The sequence below is a fragment of the Pseudophryne corroboree genome, chromosome 2 (assembly GCF_028390025.1).
Source record: "Pseudophryne corroboree isolate aPseCor3 chromosome 2, aPseCor3.hap2, whole genome shotgun sequence".
NCBI lineage: Eukaryota > Metazoa > Chordata > Amphibia > Anura > Myobatrachidae > Pseudophryne > Pseudophryne corroboree.
In genome coordinates this window covers 90,282,326-90,304,393 of record NC_086445.1, presented here as the reverse complement: position 1 = coordinate 90,304,393, position 22,068 = coordinate 90,282,326, and the positions used below count along the sequence as shown (strand labels likewise).

The following is a 22,068-nucleotide window of genomic DNA, read 5'->3' as shown; positions in this document are numbered from 1 at the left end:
CTCATCAACGGTTATCTGCTGATAGCCGGGAGCTGGATATCGAGGCGCAGGCGATCATACCCTTTGTGCGTAAGTTTCTCTCCGTAATCATTGTCTTTCTGTGAGCCAATTTCTCTCATCTCATCTCTCTCTCTCTCTCTCTCTCTCTCTCTCTCTCTCTGTTCTCTCATATCTCCCCTAGACTAGGCTAGTATTGTATTGTATTAGATAGTATTGTATTGTATTTCAGTTAGGTCAGTGTAGTATTGTCTTTTTGTATTTATTGTTTAGTTCTGTGGTTAGGAAGTCTCTGTTATATTGTAGTGTATCATATGTACTGTTATCCCCTTTTACAAGTATATTAGACATAATACAGTTAATAGGCCTTGGAACCTAAACCAGTATCTGTGTATTTTCTATAGTGATAAGTGTTCACTTGAGCGTCGGTGACGCTCAAGCAGCTTTGTAGATAGTCAGGTTACACAAGGTTGCACTTACACCCTGTACTCACATTAAGGTATTCAGTGTATTTCATTGGTATAAGGTTTTATCATAAAGGTATAGTGTTGTGAGCGTCTGCATCGCTGGTGACCTCCTCGTGGTCTCGAGCGTAAGCTACGCCATAGCGAATCATTACCCTAGACATAACCAATAACGTGTCCTGTGATCGCTGGGCCGTGAGCGAACGTGACGCTTGAGCGTCTCGCCTACGGCTGAGCGATCGTTACGCAACTAGCGTACCATTACGGTACTTCTTAAGTAAACAGCGTACAGTGTTCTTAGCTTCATAAAGGGTTGTTATAAGGCAAAGGAATTTAGCATTGTCAGTGGCAATGCTTTGCTGATTCAGGACCTCGCCAACTTGTCATTATTGATGGAATGATGAATTCTCCTAATAAATAATCATGGATTTGAAGGACATATGTGTACTTGTTGAGCTACAACTACCAGCAGCATGCCTTTGAAGTCAATGGTTGTCAAATTTTGGAAAGTATATAGTTCCACAAAAGCAAACGAAGATTAACACACAGCATAACCAAGCCCTTACCAAAACCCTTTCTTCCTACTTTAATATACAATAAAATATTCTCTCTGAATATGCACATGTATTCGATCCCCGGCATATCTGGAGCGTTTAATGCATGTGTAAACAACTTCAGAGCCATGTGTCTCAATCAAGTCGTGACCACCTGTGAGGTAGTGACAGCAATGTGTGTATGTGTGTGTGTGGGGGGGGGGGGGGGGGGGGGGGGGTGAGGGGTGTAAGCTGATCCTGTATGGGGATCGGGAGCACATAAGACGCATCGGGGTAAATTTACTAGAGATGAGCGGGTTCGGTTCCTCGGAATCCGAACCCGCCCGAACTTCAGGTTTTTTTACACGGGGCCGAGCGACTCGGATCTTCCCGCCTTGCTCGGTTAACCCGAGCGCGCCCGAACGTCATCATCCCGCTGTCGGATTCTCGCGAGGCTCGTATTCTATCGCGAGACTCGGATTCTATATAAGGAGCCGCGCGTCGCCGCCATTTTCACACGTGCATTGAGATTGATAGGGAGAGGACGTGGCTGGCATCCTCTCCGTTTAGACTAGAGTACTAGAGAGAGACACAAATTTTGGGGAGCATATTATTAGGAGGAGTACTACTTGCTGCTGATAGTGTGACCAGTGACCACCAGTTTAATTAATCCGTTCTCTGCCTGAAAAAAAACGATACACAGTGTGACACAGTCACATACCATATCTGTGCTCAGCCCAGTGTGCTGCATCATATGTAATACTGTATATCATTATCTGACTGTGCTGAGTGCTCACTGCTCACACAGCTTAATTGTGGGGGAGACTGGGGAGCAGTTATAGCAGGAGTACATATTTTAAGTACAGTGCACACTTTTGCTGCAAGAGTGCCACTGCCAGTGTGACTGACCAGTGACCACTGACCACCAGTATTGTGATTGTCTGCTGACCACCAGTATATTGTGATTGTCTGCCTGAAAAAGTTAAACACTCGTCGTGTGGTGTTTTTATAAACGCATTCTGCAGACATTGTCCAGCAGGTCCGTCATTACATAATATATACCTGTCCGGCTGCAGTACTAGTGTGATATATATATATTTTAATTTTATCTCATTATCATCCAGTCTATATTAGCAGCAGACACAGTACGGTAGTCCACGGCTGTAGCTACCTCTGTGTCGGCAGTCGCTCGTCCATCCATAATTGTATACCACCTACCCGTGGTTTTTTTTTTCTATCTTCTTGATACTAGTAGCTTACTTTAGGAGTCTGCAGTGCTGACAGACAGTGTCCAGCAGGTCCGTCATTACATAATATATACCTGTCCGGCTGCAGTACTAGTGTGATATATATATATTTTAATTTTATCTCATTATCATCCAGTCTATATTAGCAGCAGACACAGTACGGTAGTCCACGGCTATAGCTACCTCTGTGTCGGCAGTCGCTCGTCCATCCATAATTGTATACCACCTACCCGTGTTTTTTTTTTTCTATATTCTTGATACTAGTAGCTTACTTTAGGAGTCTGCAGTGCTGACAGACAGTGTCCAGCAGGTCCGTCATTACATAATATATACCTGTCCGGCTGCAGTACTAGTGTGATATATATATATTTTAATTTTATCTCATTATCATCCAGTCTATATTAGCAGCAGACACAGTACGGTAGTCCACGGCTGTAGCTACCTCTGTGTCGGCAGTCGCTCGTCCATCCATAATTGTATACCACCTACCCGTGGTTTTTTTTTTTTCTATCTTCTTGATACTAGTAGCTTACTTTAGGAGTCTGCAGTGCTGACAGACAGTGTCCAGCAGGTCCGTCATTACATAATATATACCTGTCCGGCTGCAGTACTAGTGTGATATATATATATTTTAATTTTATCTCATTATCATCCAGTCTATATTAGCAGCAGACACAGTACGGTAGTCCACGGCTGTAGCTACCTCTGTGTCGACAGTCGCTCGTCCATCCATAATTGTATACCACCTACCCGTGGTTTTTTTTTTCTATCTTCATGATACTAGTAGCATACTTTAGGAGTCTGCAGTGCTGACAGACAGTGTCCAGCAGGTCCGTCATTACATAATATATACCTGTCCGGCTGCAGTACTAGTTTGATATATATATATTTTAATTTTATCTCATTATCATCCAGTCTATATTAGCAGCAGACACAGTACGGTAGTCCACGGCTGTAGCTACCTCTGTGTCGGCAGTCGCTCGTCCATCCATAATTGTATACCACCTACCCGTGGTTTTTTTTTTTTCTATCTTCTTGATACTAGTAGCTTACTTTAGGAGTCTGCAGTGCTGACAGATAGTGTCCAGCAGGTCCGTCATTACATAATATATACCTGTCCGGCTGCAGTACTAGTGTGATATATATATATTTTAATTTTATCTCATTATCATCCAGTCTATATTAGCAGCAGACACAGTACGGTAGTCCACGGCTGTAGCTACCTCTGTGTCGGCAGTCGCTCGTCCATCCATAATTGTATACCACCTACCCGTGGTTTTTTTTTTTTCTATCTTCTTGATACTAGTAGCTTACTTTAGGAGTCTGCAGTGCTGAGTCTGACAGACAGTGTCCAGCAGGTCCGTCATTACATAATATATACCTGTCCGGCTGCAGTACTAGTGTGATATATATATATATTTTAATTTTATCTCATTATCATCCAGTCTATATTAGCAGCAGACACAGTACGGTAGTCCACGGCTGTAGCTACCTCTGTGTCGGCAGTCGCTCGTCAATCCATAAGTATACTAGTATCCATCCATCTCCATTGTTTACCTGAGGTGCCTTTTAGTTGTGCCTATTAAAATATGGAGAACAAAAATGTTGAGGTTCCAAAAATAGGGAAAGATCAAGATCGACTTCCACCTCGTGCTGAAGCTGCTGCCACTAAGTCATGGCCGAGACGATGAAATGCCAGCAACGTCGTCTGCCAAGGCCGATGCCCAATGTCATAGTACAGAGCATGTAAAATCCAAAACACCAAATATCAGTAAAAAAAGGACTCAAAAATCTAAAATAAAATTGTCGGAGGAGAAGCGTAAACTTGCCATTATGCCATTTACCACACGGAGTGGCAAGGAACGGCTGAGGCCCTGGCCTATGTTCATGGCTAGTGGTTCAGCTTCACATGAGGATGGAAGCACTCAGCCTCTCGCTAGAAAAATGAAAAGACTCAAGCTGGCAAAAGCACAGCAAAGAACTGTGCGTTCTTCGAAATCCCAAATCCACAAGGAGAGTCCAATTGTGTCGGTTGCGATGCCTGACCTTCCCAACACTGGACGTGAAGAGCATGCGCCTTCCACCATTTGCACGCCCCCTGCAAGTGCTGGAAGGAGCACCCGCAGTCCAGTTCCTGATAGTCAGATTGAAGATGTCTGTGTTGAAGTACACCAGGATGAGGAGGATATGGGTGTTGCTGGCGCTGGGGAGGAAATTGACAAGGAGGATTCTGATGGTGAGGTGGTTTGTTTAAGTCAGGCACCCGGGGAGACACCTGTTGTCCGTGGGAGGAATATGGCCATTGACATGCCTGGTGAAAATACCAAAAAAATCAGCTCTTCGGTGTGGAAGTATTTCAACAGAAATGCGGACAACATTTGTCAAGCCGTGTGTTGCCTTTGTCAAGCTGTAATAAGTAGGGGTAAGGACGTTAACCACCTCGGAACATCCTCCCTTATACGTCACCTGCAGCGCATTCATAATAAGTCAGTGACAAGTTCAAAAACTTTGGGCGACAGCGGAAGCAGTCCACTGACCAGTAAATCCCTTCCTCTTGTAACCAAGCTCACGCAAACCACCCCACCAACTCCCTCAGTGTCAATTTCCTCCTTCCCCAGGAATGCCAATATTCCTGCAGGCCATGTCACTGGCAATTCTGACGAGTCCTCTCCTGCCTGGGATTCCTCCGATGCATCCTTGCGTGTAACGCCTACTGCTGCTGGCGCTGATGTTGTTGCTGCTGGGAGTCGATGGTCATCCCAGAGGGGAAGTCGTAAGCCCACTTTTACTACTTCCACCAAGCAATTGACTGTCCAACAGTCCTTTGCGAGGACGATGAAATATCACAGCAGTCATCCTGTTGCAAAGCGGATAACTGAGGCCTTGACAACTATGTTGGTGTTAGACGTGCATCCGGTATCCGCCGTTAGTTCACAGGGAACTAGACAATTTCTTGAGGTAGTGTGCCCCCGTTACCAAATACCATCTAGGTTCCACTTCTCTAGGCAGGCGATACCGAGAATGTACACGGACGTCAGAAAAAGACTCACCAGTGTCCTAAAAAATGCAGTTGTACCCAATGTCCACTTAACCACGGACATGTGGACAAGTGGAGCAGGGCAGGGTCAGGACTATATGACTGTGACAGCCCACTGGGTAGATGTATGGACTCCCGCTGCAAGAACAGCAGCGGCGGCACCAGTAGCAGCATCTCGCAAACGCCAACTCTTTCCTAGGCAGGCTACGCTTTGTATCACCGGTTTCCAGAATACGCACACAGCTGAAAACCTCTTTCGGCAACTGAGGAAGATCATCGCGGAATGGCTTACCCCAATTGGACTCTCCTGTGGATTTGTGGCATCGGACAACGCCAGCAATATTGTGTGTGCATTAAATATGGGCAAATTGCAGCACGTCCCATGTTTTGCACATACCTTGAATTTGGTGGTGCAGAATTATTTAAAAAACAAGAGGGGCGTGCAAGAGATGCTGTCGGTGGCCAGAAGAATTGCGGGACACTTTCGGCGTACAGGCACCACGTACAGAAGACTGGAGCACCACCAAAAACGCCTGAACCTGCCCTGCCATCATCTGAAGCAAGAAGTGGTAACGAGGTGGAATTCAACCCTATATATGCTTCAGAGGTTGGAGGAGCAGCAAAAGGCCATTCAAGCCTATACAATTGAGCACGATATAGGAGGTGGAATGCACCTGTCTCAAGCGCAGTGGAGAATGATTTCAACGTTGTGCAAGGTTCTGCTGCCCTTTGAACTTGCCACACGTGAAGTCAGTTCAGACACTGCCAGCCTGAGTCAGGTCATTCCCCTCATCAGGCTTTTGCAGAAGAAGCTGGAGACATTGAAGGAGGAGCTAACACAGAGCGATTCCGCTAGGCATGTGGGACTTGTGGATGGAGCCCTTAATTCGCTTAACAAGGATTCACGGGTGGTCAATCTGTTGAAATCAGAGCACTACATTTTGGCCACCGTGCTCGATCCTAGATTTAAAACCTACCTTGGATCTCTCTTTCCGGCAGACACAAGTCTGCTGGGGTTCAAAGACCTGCTGGTGAGAAAATTGTCCAGTCAAGCGGAACGCGACCTGTCAACATCTCCTCCTTCACATTCTCCCGCAACTGGGGGTGCGAGGAAAAGGCTCAGAATTCCGAGCCCACCCGCTGGCGGTGATGCAGGGCAGTCTGGAGCGACTGCTGATGCTGACATCTGGTCCGGACTGAAGGACCTGCCAACGATTACGGACATGTCGTCTACTGGCACTGCATATGATTCTCTCCCCATTGAAAGAATGGTGGAGGATTATATGAGTGACCGCATCCAAGTAGGCACGTCAGACAGTCCGTACTTATACTGGCAGGAAAAAGAGGCAATTTGGAGGCCCTTGCACAAACTGGCTTTATTCTACCTAAGTTGCCCTCCCACAAGTGTGTACTCCGAAAGAGTGTTTAGTGCCGCCGCTCACCTTGTCAGCAATCGGCGTACGAGGTTACTTCCAGAAAATGTGGAGAAGATGATGTTCATTAAAATGAATTATAATCAATTCCTCCGTGGAGACATTGACCAGCAGCAATTGCCTCCACAAAGTACACAGGGAGCTGAGATGGTGGATTCCAGTGGGGACGAATTGATAATCTGTGAGGAGGGGGATGTACACGGTGATATATCGGAGGATGATGATGAGGTGGACATCTTGCCTCTGTAGAGCCAGTTTGTGCAAGGAGAGATTAATTGCTTCTTTTTCGGTGGGGGTCCAAACCAACCCGTCATTTCAGTCACAGTCGTGTGGCAGACCCTGTCACTGAAATGATGGGTTGGTTAAAGTGTGCATGTCCTGTTTATACAACATAAGGGTGGGTGGGAGGGCCCAAGGACAATTCCATCTTGCACCTCTTTTTTCTTTCATTTTTCTTTGCGTCATGTGCTGTTTGGGGAGTATTTTTTTGAAGGGCCATCCTGCGTGACACTGCAGTGCCACTCCTAGATGGGCCAGGTGTTTGTGTCGGCCACTAGGGTCGCTTATCTTACTCACACAGCTACCTCATTGCGCCTCTTTTTTTCTTTGCGTCATGTGCTGTTTGGGGAGTGTTTTTTGGAAGGGCCATCCTGCGTGACACTGCAGTGCCACTCCTAGATGGGCCAGGTGTTTGTGTCGGCCACTAGGGTCGCTTATCTTACTCACACAGCTACCTCATTGCGCCTCTTTTTTTCTTTGCGTCATGTGCTGTTTGGGGAGTGTTTTTTGGAAGGGCCATCCTGCGTGACACTGCAGTGCCACTCCTAGATGGGCCAGGTGTTTGTGTCGGCCACTAGGGTCGCTTATCTTACTCACACAGCTACCTCATTGCGCCTCTTTTTTTTCTTTGCGTCATGTGCTGTTTGGGGAGTGTTTTTTGGAAGGGCCATCCTGCGTGACACTGCAGTGCCACTCCTAGATGGGCCAGGTGTTTGTGTCGGCCACTAGGGTCGCTTAGCTTACTCACACAGCTACCTCATTGCGCCTCTTTTTTTCTTTGCGTCATGTGCTGTTTGGGGAGTGTTTTTTGGAAGGTCCATCCTGCGTGACACTGCAGTGCCACTCCTAGATGGGCCAGGTGTTTGCGTCGGCCACTAGGGTCGCTTATCTTACTCACACAGCTACCTCATTGCGCCTCTTTTTTTCTTTGCGTCATGTGCTGTTTGGGGAGTGTTTTTTGGAAGGGCCATCCTGCGTGACACTGCAGTGCCACTCCTAGATGGGCCAGGTGTTTGTGTCGGCCACTAGGGTCGCTTATCTTACTCACACAGCTACCTCATTGCGCCTCTTTTTTTCTTTGCGTCATGTGCTGTTTGGGGAGTGTTTTTTGGAAGGGCCATCCTGCGTGACACTGCAGTGCCACTCCTAGATGGGCAGGTGTTTGTGTCGGCCACTAGGGTCGCTTATCTTACTCACACAGCTACCTCATTGCGCCTCTTTTTTTTCTTTGCGTCATGTGCTGTTTGGGGAGTGTTTTTTGGAAGGGCCATCCTGCGTGACACTGCAGTGCCACTCCTAGATGGGCCAGGTGTTTGTGTCGGCCACTAGGGTCGCTTAGCTTACTCACACAGCTACCTCATTGCGCCTCTTTTTTTCTTTGCGTCATGTGCTGTTTGGGGAGTGTTTTTTGGAAGGGCCATCCTGCGTGACACTGCAGTGCCACTCCTAGATGGGCCAGGTGTTTGTGTCGGCCACTAGGGTCGCTTAGCTTACTCACACAGCTACCTCATTGCGCCTCTTTTTTTCTTTGCGTCATGTGCTGTTTGGGGAGTGTTTTTTGGAAGGGCCATCCTGCGTGACACTGCAGTGACACTCCTAGATGGGTCAGGTGTTTGTCTCGGCCACTAGGGTCGCTTAGCTTAGTCATCCAGCGACCTCGGTGCAAATTTTAGGACTAAAAATAATATTGTGAGGTGTGAGGTGTTCAGAATAGACTGAAAATTAGTGGAAATTATGGTTTTTGAGGTTAATAATACTTTGGGATCAAAATGACCCCCAAATTCTATGATTTAAGCTGTTTTTTAGTGTTTTTTGAAAAAAAACACCCAAATCCAAAACACACCCGAATCCGACAAAAAAAATTTGGTGAGGTTTTGCCAAAACGCGGTCGAACCCAAAACACGGCCGCGGAACCGAACCCAAAACCAAAACACAAAACCCGAAAAATTTCAAGTGCACATCTCTAAAATTTACTAAGATGGGATGTTGCCCATAGCAACCAATCATATTCTACTTCTCATTTATCTGGCACCTTCTAGAAGATAATACCTGGAATCTGATTGGTTGCTATGGGCAACATCCCATCTTAAATAGAACTCCCATCTTAGTAAATTTACCCCATCCTGTCCAAACCATTGCAGGATCGTTACAAGCCGTTTATCGGCTAATGAAATCCACCCATTGCTATCCTACCCAATTACAGCTTCTATAGCTATCTACCCACTTACATCCCCTCTATAGCTATCCTACCCAATTACATCCCCTCCATAGCTATCTTACCCAATTACATACCCCTATAGCTATCCTACCCAATTACATACCCCTATAGCTATCCTACCCAATTACATCCCTCTATAGCTATCCTACCCAATTGCATACCCTCAATAGCTATCCTACCCAATTACATTCCCCTATAGCTATCCTACCCAATTACATACCCCTATAGCTATCCTACCCAAATACATCCCCTCTATAGCTATCCTACACAATTACTTCCCTTCTATAGCTATCCTACCCAAATACATCCCCTCTATAGCTATCCTACCCAATTACATACCCCTATATCTATCCTACCTAATTACTTCCCTTCTATAGCTATCCTACCCAATTACATACCCTATAGCTATCCTACCCAATTACATACCCCTATAGCTATCCTACCCAATTTCATCCCCTCTATAGCTATCCTACCTAATTACATACCCCTATAGCTATCCTACCCAATTACATACCGCTATAGCTATCCTACCCAATTACATCTCCTTTATAGCTATCCTACCCAATTACATACTCCTATAGCTATCTTACCCAATTACATACCCCTATAGCTATCCTACCCAATTACAACCCCTCCATAGCTATCATACCCAATTACATCCCCTCTATATCTATCCTACCTAATTACATCCCCTCCATAGCTATCCTACCCAATTACATACCCCTATAGCTATCCTACCCAATTACATCCCCTCTCTATAGCTATCCTACCCAATTACATACCCTCTATAGCTATCCTACCCAATTACATCCCCTCTATAGCTATCCTACCTAATTACATACCCCTATAGCTATCCTACCCAATTACATCTCCTTTATAGCTATCCTACCCAATTACATACCCCTATAGCTATCCTACCCAATTACATACCCCTATAGCTATCCTACCCAATTACATCCCTCTATAGCTATCCTACCCAATTACATACCCTCAATAGCTATCCTACCCAATTACATTCCCCTATAGCTATCCTACCCAATTACATACCCCTATAGCTATCCTACCCAAATACATCCCCTCTATAGCTATCCTACACAATTACTTCCCTTCTATAGCTATCCTACCCAAATACATCCCCTCTTTAGCTATCCTACCCAATTACATACCCCTATATCTATCCTACCTAATTACTTCCCTTCTATAGCTATCCTACCCAATTACATACCCCTATAGCTATCCTACCCAATTACATACCCCTATAGCTATCCTACCCAATTACATCCCCTCTATAGCTATCCTACCTAATTACATACCCCTATAGCTATCCTACCCAATTACATACCGCTATAGCTATCCTACCCAATTACATCTCCTTTATAGCTATCCTACCCAATTACATACTCCTATAGCTATCTTACCCAATTACATACCCCTATAGCTATCCTACCCAATTACAACCCCTCCATAGCTATCATACCCAATTACATCCCCTCTATATCTATCCTACCTAATTACATCCCCTCCATAGCTATCCTACCCAATTACATACCCCTATAGCTATCCTACCCAATTACATCCCCTCTCTATAGCTATCCTACCCAATTACATCCCCTCTATAGCTATCCTACCCAATTACATCCCCTCTATAGCTATCCTACCTAATTACATATCCCTATAGCTATCCTACCCAATTACATCTCCTTTATAGCTATCCTACCCAATTACATACCCCTATAGCTATCCTACCCAATTACATCCCCTCTATAGCTATCCTACCTAATTACATACCGCTATAGCTATCCTACCCAATTACATCTCCTTTATAGCTATCCTACCCAATTACATACCCCTATAGCTATCCTACCCAATTACATCCTCTCTATAGCTATCCTACCTAATTACATACCCCTATAGCTATCCTACCCAATTACATACCGCTATAGCTATCCTACCCAATTACATCTCCTTTATAGCTATCCTACCCAATTACATCCCCTCTATAGCTATCCTACCTAATTACATACCCCTATAGCTATCCTACCCAATTACATACCCCTATCGCTATCCTACCCAATTACATACCGCTATAGCTATCCTACCTAATTACATACCGCTATAGCTATCCTACCCAATTACATCCCCTCTCTATAGCTATCCTACCCAATTACATACCCTCTATAGCTATCCTACCCAATTACATCTCCTTTATAGCTATCCTACCCAATTACATACCCCTATAGCTATCCTACCCAATTACATCCCCTCTATAGCTATCCTACCCAATTACATCCCCTCTATAGCTATCCTACCCAATTACATCTCCTTTATAGCTATCCTACCCAATTACATACCCCTATAGCTATCCTACCCAATTACATCCCCTCTATAGCTATCCTACCCAATTACATCTCCTTTATAGCTATCCTACCCAATTACATACCCCTATAGCTATCCTACCCAATTACAACCCCTCCATAGCTATCCTACCCAATTACATACCCCTATATCTATCCTACCTAATTACATCCCCTCTCTATAGCTATCCTACCCAATTACATCCCCTCTCTATAGCTATCCTACCCAATTACATACCCCTATAGCTATCCTACCCAATTACATACCCCTATATCTATCCTACCTAATTACATCCCCTCCATAGCTATCCTACCCAATTACATCCCCTCTATAGCTATCCTACCCAATTACATCCCCTCTATAGCTATCCTACCCAATTACATCCCCTCCATAGCTATCCTACCCAATTACATACCCCTATAGCTATCCTACCCAATTACACCCCCTCCATAGCTATCCTACCCAATTACACCCCCTCTATAGCTATCCTACCCAATTACATCCCTTCCATAGCTATCCTACCTAATTACATCCCCTCTATAGCTATCCTACCCAATTACATCCCCTCCATAGCTATCCTACCCAATTACATCCCCTCCATAGCTATCCTACCCAATTACATACCCCTATAGCTATCCTACCCAATTACATCCCCTCTCTATAGCTATCCTACCCAATTACATCCCCCTCTACAGCTATCATACCCAATTGCATCCCCTGTATAGCTATCCTACCCAATTACATACCCCTATAGCTATCCTACCCAATTACATCCCCTCTCTATAGCTATCCTACCCAATTACATCCCCCTCTACAGCTATCATACCCAATTGCATCCCCTGTATAGCTATCCTACCCAATTACATACCCCTATAGCTATCCTACCCAATTACATCCCCTCTCTATAGCTATCCTACCCAATTACATCCCCCTCTACAGCTATCATACCCAATTGCATCCCCTGTATAGCTATCCTACCCAATTACATACCCCTATAGCTATACTACCCAATTACATCCCCTGTATAGCTATCCTACCCAATTACACAGCGCACAGCTATCTTACCCAATTACATACCCTCTAAAGCTATCAAATCCAATTACATTCCCCTATAGCTATCATACCCAATTACATTCCCCTATAGCTATCCTACCCAATTACATTCCCCTATAGCTATCCTACCCAATAACATCCCATCTACACAGTCCACACATATATTATCTTTCTTCACTTTCACATACTGCTGAACCTAGGCCAACATTTGCTGTTTGACTCGATCATACAGACCACCAAGAGCTTCTACAGCTGACTGGAGCAATATGCAATATGTAGCACTTATCCATGTGTTACTATTAATGCCTAGTTCCCTATAGATTGTTTGCCTGCGACAGGGCTCTTTTACATCTTTGGGAGACATGTACTAAGCAATGATAAAAGTGGAGAAGTGAGCCAGTGGAGAAGTTGTCCGTGGCAACTAATCAGCATTGACGTAACATTTATAATTTTCATACTATAAAAGTATACAGAGCAGCTGATTGGTTGCCATGGGAAACTTCTTCACTGGCTCACTTCTCCACTTTTATCACTGTTTAGTACATGTCCCCCTTTGGCTATTACCCAGTCTTGTTTTATTACAATTTTGTTCCCAATTGTAAAGTGCAATGGAATATGCTGCCGCTATATAAGTAACTGTAATAATAATAATAATAATAATAATAATAATAATAATAATAATGTTATATATTGTGTCTCCCAGTTATTATAATTAACATCATTTTATTTGGGGGGCAGGGTTATACATTCTTACAGACCTTACAGTATACAGAAAAGTAAAAAAAACAATAAAAATCAAAGACTGAGTTACAATTGTGGTGAGATTTTAGTTTTCTATCTTCTTGAACACACAATTTCACAGTCTCCGTTGGCAGAGACACCGTATGCTGAAAATGTGCTAGACTGTTAATGTCTCCTCCACAGGCCAATCGTAATCACTCAGCAATAATCTGGTGCGGAGATCAAAGTTTCCTTGGTTTTAAACTTGCAGAATAATGTAGGGGGGTGTACACGTAGGTCTTTCAGTAGTTGCTAAAATTGGTCCCTTGCTGGCTTCCTGTTTGTATTAGCGCTGCTGTCTGTCTGGGCACTGCTATTTCTCTGCATTACAGAGTTGTTCATTCCGAGCTCAGGCGAGGTAATTGCCGAGCGTGGAGAGATGATGTCGGGCCTCCTCTGAAAGTTGAAAGGCCGGTTGTTTATTTGAGCACAGATGTTCTGACTCACGACGCGCAAAGATATAATCGACTGATCAATAGCGGCCATTCCTCACCTTTATCTGTGATAAGTCCCATTACCGGGTTTCCAGCTTCAGTCTGGAGAAAGGCGACTGTAAATAGAACACTTCTGCAAAGTCAGGATATGGACAGTGTAATCTCTGCCAGTGTGCGCACAGCGGTGACAAAGGACAATGACCCAATGTGTCAGGAGTGAGAAGCCTCTTGCCGAAGATGTAGGACGCAGACTGCTGCAGTCAGTTTATGGTGATCATGAAAGTACACCCGGGCCTGCATGTAGCTGATGATGCTGTAACCATTGTATTCTGCTCCTTTTACTTTCATGCAGGACTTAATTTCATTCGCAACCGAGTTTTCGCACACAGCAGATCTGCAAAAATATGCTAATGACGCTGCTGTGGGGAGATGTACAGAGAGTTGGGAAGGCGTTACCGGCGGCTGGGATCCCAGCCGCAGAATGCTTCTATTCCCACTCTATGGGTGTCGTGGATACCCATGAGTGGGAATAGCACCTTGTCGTCGGCATGCCGACTCTCGGGATTTGCAGGGGTCTGGATGTACAGTAGGTGGAGGTATTGTGACATGTGGTCTCCTAACTTCTAATCACATAACTACATCCTTGTGGAGAGACGCCCAGTGACGGTCATTCCGTAGGATGCTCAGAATGTCCATTGCAAGTAATCCGCCGGAACCTTAATAACAGCACACGAATTAAGACACTGTCACAAAGCGCCTGCTAATCCCCGCTACCTCCCACAAACGGTCACTGCCTGTCACTCACTTTGCAAATATATCCCATTTGCATCCAACATCGCTAACCAATCGCCGCATGTGACTATGGGGGTCATTCCGAGTTGATCGCTCGCTAGCTGATTTTAGCAGCAGTGCAAACGCTAAGCCGCCGCCCTCTGGCAGTGTATCTTAGCTTAGCAGAAGTGCGAACGAAAGGATCGCAGAGCGGCTACAAAAAAAATGTGTGCAGTTTCAGAGTAGCTTCAGACATACTCAGCGCTTGCGATCACTTCAGACTGTTCAAGTTCCTGGTTTGACGTCACACACACGCCCTGCGTTCGCCCAGCCACGCCTGCATTTTTCCTGGCACGCCTGCATTTTTTCGAACACTCCCAGAAAACGGTCAGTTGACACCCAGAAACGCCCACTTCCTGTCAATCACTCTGCGGTCAGCAGTGCGACTGAAAAGCTTTGCTAGACCTTGTGTAAAAGTGCATCGGCCGTTGTGAAAGTACGTTGTGCGTGCGCCGCATGCGCAGAAGTGCCGATTTTTTTCAACATCGCTGCGCAGCAAACATTTTCAGCTAGCGATCAACTCGGAATGACCCCACCCCGGCACATGTGCAGAGGCCCATGGTTAGATCCGCGAGTTGGGTCCTGCGAGTCGTTCTCACGAATTTGCACAGCGTTTCCCATTGGTTTTACTACAAAGTCATAAGTTATGCCCTCTGACCATATCAATACCAAACACGTAAGTCTGATTTAAATGGAAAGTAATGGTATGGCTGTAAGCACGTTCTCTGTATAGTATTCATTTATTTTGCTTGTGGAAACCCCGAGTATACACAACTCTGACTGGGTGGTCCGTGTTAGGAGGTGGTGAGTAGTCAAAGCACCTATTGTTCTCATTCTTCAGATCATGCTGGGCCGTCACTAGGGGTGTGCGAGTGGTGATGTCACCAGGGCGCAGAGTAGTGGTGTATCTATACTGGGTGCATGGTGTGTGGTGCACATTGGTCCCTGGGTCCTTGGGGGCCCTCATCGCACACTATACAAAAATTATTTTCAACACTCATGTCTCCAGAGTCCCGTATCGGCCGCTTCAACGCTGCACAAATCACCGGGAAAATGGTTCGGTGGACATTTTTGCAGTGTCTTGCACCTGCACAGTAGAAACTTAGCTAAGGTAAATGCCCATCACGCCATTTTCCCAGAGACCTGCGTACTCGCACATCGCCACAGTCTATTAGTGCTCAGTCAGTAACGCACTGCCAGTGCCGGCGAGAGATGAGGGGGCCTGGATGGACACTGCACATCAGCACCCCCCTCTTCTGTGTCGCTGCCCCACAGCCCCTGCATATGGCTTGGAACCACACTCTGCAAGCAGAATCTCTGTTACAGATCTAAAGGATGCTCCAGATATGCACCCTGCAGTTTGTACAGATGTTGTACTTCCCGGAGCTGTTGGCCCCGCTCCCTTGGTGTGACATCATGATGTCACATGTCCAAGAAGTGGTGCCGGCACAGGGCAACCTCCAGCACTGAATTACCGGGAAGCACAGAACAAACACGAGATGCAGTGCACCTACACTGCTTTTCTGTAGAAGGACCTAATAAATCTCTCCAAAGCCCTCAGGCTGGGGCTGTCCCACCTAAATCAGGACAATTGGGAGGTATAGAGTATTGCTTTCAGGCTGCTGTCATATTGTACGGGAATATTGTGGTGTAGACCAGAGGTTCCCAAACTGTGTGCCGTGGCTCCCTGGGGTGCCTCGGGACACTTGCAGGGGTGCCCTGGGTTGGTGGCCCAGGACTAATTCAAATTATTCATGGTCAATATAATAGGCAAAACCAGTGCTGGTGGCTGCCAGTCATAAAATATATGGCCAAACAGAAGCAAATCTTGTCCCTCACCACACAACTGACCCTAAGGATGACATATAAACGCGATCTACTTAATGTAATATTTCTTTCTAAATTTCTAAATAAGAAACTTTTGGCCTAGGGTTGCCGTGAAAAAAATTCTGATATTCTAGGGCGCCGTGATTCAAAAAAGTTTGGAAACCACTGGTGTAGACACACCTTTATATATTTAAATTGAGCAATCTGATGCAACTGTACAGTCTTTTCCTTGGTATATGTGGGATATTGTCATCACCATAAGCAAACTACGCTTACATTGCATCATATAAACACAGACGATAGGAAAACACTGGAACATCTGGGTAAATAAGTGTCACTAGGTTTTATTAAGAGCATGTAACAATACTGGCAGACTTGACGGCTTGAATAGCCATTAACAAGGCTGGATAGTTAAGTGTTATTCTGGGAATTTGGCAATGACGCATAAGCTGGGGGTAAGGGCAGACTATCTTTTACTTTATGAGACCCTATAATATTTACCTTCTTTTGTACTTTCAACTAGACATTTAAATGGAGACAGAATTTCCCTGTACCATCACAATACATAACTAGGCACTTTTTAGGCGAAACAGTTGCAAAGAAATGAACACAGTACTTTACATCAAACAGTTCTGGGGAAGTGAAAGTTGACTATTAGGGTAGATATCCTACTGAACAGCAGCCAAAGAAAATACAAGAATGCGGAACACTTCCCCTCAGTCTCCAGCATTCCGGAGTGCGGTTGTAGGTAATTATATATCTGCATGAGATACTGAGAAGGGTATGGAAAGCCGTACAATGAGAGCTTTCTATTTCAGCAGTTCCTCTTAGCTGGTTTTCCGTAAATAAGAAACATTTTGTTGAGTGGTTAGCAGAAGTGGAAATGAGTACTATGGACATATAGTGAGAGTGAAAAAGTACCAACCAATCAGCTCCTATCTGCCATTTTCAAACACAGCCTGTGACATGGTAGTTAGGAGCTGATTGGCTGGCACATTTTCACTTTCCTTTTTTGCCACTTTCCAAGCGATGATGCATCTAGCCCACAATATGGAATGCAGTATGGCCATTTACTGTAAATTGTTGGTATTAATAAATTAACTTTCAAAATTAGAGAACAGTTTAATTACAGAAGCAAGCAACGATTAGTTTCGCTCAAGTCATACAGTACTGTATCTAAAGTGAAAAATACCACCAAAGATGAACACATTTGTAACAGACCGGTTGGCTATGGCTTCGGCTATAAACAGGCATGCAACAGGCGATAGCGGATTAGGTGGCTCTGAGTAGTTTCTGACTTGTAGTGGGGTGGGGTGTTGTGAAGAAGAAGAAAACAAAGGCAGTATCCAAGGTCAGTTCCAATATGGTATAGTCCCAGTGTCTATAATATGAGGCTCTTGCTGTCCAATAATATGCGTGTGATCTGTTCCCTTCATAGGCAATAAGTGAAAGTCCTCAATCTATTCCTCCTCATAATGGTCACTTAACTTTCTCATGCCCCTGCTTCACCTCAAGGGCGAGATGTATGCCGCCTGAGTTCGGCGGCCATGCAGGATGCCGGCTGAACTCTGACATTTCTTTTAAAGGGGCAATCACTTACAAGGCAAAACCATACTTTGGAAGCGATTGCCCCTTTAAGAAAACGTCCGAGTTTGTCCAGCACCCCACACGGCATTACATCTCGCCCCCAAATGTTAACAGTACACAGTATCAGTTCATTAATGGACACAATATTGCAAATGAGCATAGGGTAAATGTACATACCCAGATTCTTTGTTGCTGCTCATCTGCTGGTCCTTGAATGCACACACAGTGAATGCAAGTAAGAGGTCTGTGTGGGGGAATGAGGGAGCTGATTAAAATCGATGGCTTTATTAGCTATGACTGATACCTTTGCAATGCCATCAGGTGGCATATCATACCTGGTCAGCAAATACAACATTCGTAAGACATAGATACCTGTGCGGTCAAAGGGTTTTTACCCCAACGCGTTTCGTCACACTCTGTGACATCCTCAGGGGCGGATCGAGGCCGCTAAAGACACCACATTGAGCGATAGCTATAGAGCGCTGTATCATATATTGATTTACAAACAGACAAGCAGCCAATCAACCCGGGAGCCAAGCAAAAGGATCACTGTCCAAGTTAGCCACATACATGTGTCGTCAATTCTGATGATATTTGCCCATCCATCTCTAGGACTAAACTCCTGGATCAGTCCAGATTTTTCTGTTTTGCATCAATATATGGTGTTAATATTCCTACGCAGCTAGTACCATGTACAATAGCGTGCAGGGAGCGAGCAAATTTCTTTTCTATTTTGTTTCAATTTGGCTTAGTGCTATCATGGCTGTTATCAATCAAGGCTATAAAAGGCCTGGCTGGGTGTGGCTCAGAAGCCAGACCCTGTATTAAATGCTGTCCTCTGTATCTGGATTAGGGAAGGCCATAGGTGGGCTGTCCATCGATGGTTGCCATCGATGATTCCATCAGTGGTAACCATCGATGGCACATAAACCATCTATGGCGAACAATCAATCGATGGGCACCGCTGAAAGGTGCTGACTGGGCTGTGGGCCAATAAAAAATAGGGGTGGGGTTTGGTGGGTGTCAGGGGTGGAGCTATGCTCAATGTCCTGGCACCTTGCAAAAAAAATAAAAATAAAAAATTGTTTATCCTCTACCATCATTAGAGGGAAACAAACTGGTTCTCTCCCATCGATGGCAAAAACATTCGACATCGTCCATGAACCATCGATGATTAGGAATCGTCAATGGTCGATGGCCCTCCTTTATCTGGGTATCAATGTTTAAGCAGTGTGACGAATCAGCATTAAGTCGATATCATACGCTGAGGTCAGCTAAACATGCAGGTACCTTTCTAGTAAAAGGATGAATATAGAAAGTGATACCGTGATCTACAAGGGATCACTATTTACACATTAAACATCAGATACAAGGTAATATTCCCTTTACTCTGAAGAATAAACTGAGAAGAAGCTGGATACAATACTGTAGTTTTGCAAAGAAAAAAGAAAAGAAAAATAAGGCGAGCTTATATTTGCTGGGAAATAAAGACAGGCTACAATAGGTTATAAAAATAACTGGAATACTCGATACCCATACCAGGTAAAATAACAAGTCACTTTAATAAGAAAGAAAGGAATACAATAAATGTAGGCTATCTCATCTCATGGCGTGAGGACACCCTGGAGCCAGCAGACCTGGCAGGTCTCCATAGCGCTGTGGTTGACCTGTAGGACCTATTACTTACTCTACTTGAATCTTGGCAAAAATCTGACACATGCTGAATTGCAAAAGAGATGAATTTTCAGCAGCAAATATTCACCGTAATTGAAATATCGCATCTTCCTGTAAAGCATAATTCATCGTATCCCAAAGTATGTATTATTCTTCACAAATGCTGAAACTTTCTGACACACAAGCACAAAAGGGATTTTACATACGTGCCTGCAGCCGCAATTAGAAGGGGAACACATGCCTTCCTGTACTGTGGAGCTGCTATTCCCAGGTAGGAAACATGAGCAAATCCTCAGTCTAACTGAAGCCTAGGAGCCACGTCATCCTCAGCACACAGATACCAGCTATGACTATGGAGTCTATTTATTAAGCCTTGGATGGAGATAAAGTGGACAGAAATAAAGTACCAGCCAACCAGCTCCTTACTGCCATTTATCAAACCCAGCCTGTGACATAACGGTTAGGAGCTGATTGGCTGGTACATTATCTCCGTCCACTTTACCTCCACCCAAGGCTTAGTAAATAGACCCCTATGTGCTTGGGAACGTTTGTGTTGAGGACATTAATTGCAAAGCATGCGCTGGGGAAAATGGCTTGGAGAGAGATGGAGATACAACTGGGTAGAATTAGCCCCAATTTGGGGATCATCAATTAGTGGTTGTCAGAAACTTGTAGGAAAGTCAAATATGGAGAAATGGGAATGGGGGGGTGGGGGGGGGGGGAGGGGGATCAATAAATGCCTGGCGGAATAATATTCCATGCCATACCTGGTAGGATTTCCTTCAGACACCCATAAACACGCATAACAGTTCATTGACGTTTCTCTGACTTCTAAAGCACGTGACATCTGATCACAGCAGAGCTGGATTTCTAAGCAAGTACATTAATCAGTCTGCGCTAATATGTGTAGCCATGGGGCAGCACGGTGACACAGTGGCTAGTGCTACTTCCTTACAGCACTGAAGTAACAAGTGTTCCATAAAATACATGGACGTCACGGTGCCCTATCTGTGTAGAGTTGGATTTCTCCCACACTCCAAAAACATATGATATCTTAATTGGAGAGAAAAAATGAAACCTATGTTGCACTTGTATGTTAGGGAATTTAGACCTACAACGGGGCAGGGACTGAACGTAATCGGAAATAGTGGAGAAGCTTCTAGAAACCAATTAGATGTTGGCATTCATTATCTATGAAGCACTTGCACAAACTAAACTGCTGATTGGTTATTAAAGATGACTGTAGCGTCACAGTTGATTAATAAAGAGACACCAGTGATTACAGCGTACTGCGTAGCATAAAGTATTATTCTTACCAGTCGTCGTCTCTCTTCCTCTACAGTAATAAGTAGTCGAGCAAACTCTTTCAGGGATTGAGCTGAAAGAAAGGAAATGGAGATAAGTGGCTGTATTCCTTATCTGAGGGAAAGGGTCTGCTAGTGATTTGTAATCTGAGGAGGAAGGTGCCTGAGAAAGCCACAAATCAGGTGACTGACAAACATTTGTACATCATTATAACATCCCCCCCCAGTAATATAATCAGCAGCTCAGGTGCACTGACCAGACATATACAGTGGGTACGCAGTTGCACGCAGAGCGCCACATCTGCGGCCACATTACATGTTGGAAAATAGATGCGGATTTCCCCCTGTATTCACAGTTGGGTGCAATGTTGCTGGAAGGGCAGCCATCACCATGTCGACACTGTTGAAATGTGGACATGGTGACAATGTCGCAGTGTATTTCTGCAGTATCCCTGACCCTATTGCTCATGTCCACGACATTTAAAAATGTCGACATTCTGTTGTGGGCATGTTGAATGTCGACATAGTGCCGTCGACTATATAAATGCATACCCTACCCGGAGCAAGCAGGAAAGACTGAGGACACGGCTTGTTTTGGTAAAGGCATAATGCACAAGGCAAAGTACAATAAATGCACTGGATTTCCCATTGGTGACACGTCCACACCAATATTATTATTATTATGCAGTATTTAGAAAGTGTCAACAATTTATATACATAGACACAGGCATTACAAACTCAAGGGTTGATGTATCAAACAGTGAAAAGTGCAGTCAAGTGGACCCGTGGAGAAGTTGCCCAAAGCAACCAATCAGCATCTACCAATCATTTTATAAAATGTATTTAATAAATGCTACCACAAAGCTGATTGGTTGCTATGGGCAACTTCTCCCCTGGTCTACTTCTCTGCTCTTTTCACTGCCTCATACATCAACCCCTTAATACAAAAAAATGGATAGGATAAAAAGGGCCCGGAGATATCTTATAATCTAAAGGAGATAAATATATGGAGCAG

At 44.6% G+C, this 22,068-nt stretch overlaps 1 protein-coding gene across 2 annotated transcripts in view; it reads right to left on the bottom strand.

Moving 5' to 3' along the window:
* Nucleotides 1–22,068, bottom strand: part of ARHGAP42 (Rho GTPase activating protein 42) — a 615,245-nt gene that overhangs the window by 415,851 nt on the left and 177,326 nt on the right. For both annotated transcript variants that reach the window (XM_063951500.1, XM_063951501.1), the window contains exon 3: nt 21,066–21,127. In XM_063951500.1, coding sequence (XP_063807570.1) covers nt 21,066–21,127 — 62 coding nt within the window. The remainder of the gene's footprint in view (nt 1–21,065; nt 21,128–22,068) is intronic.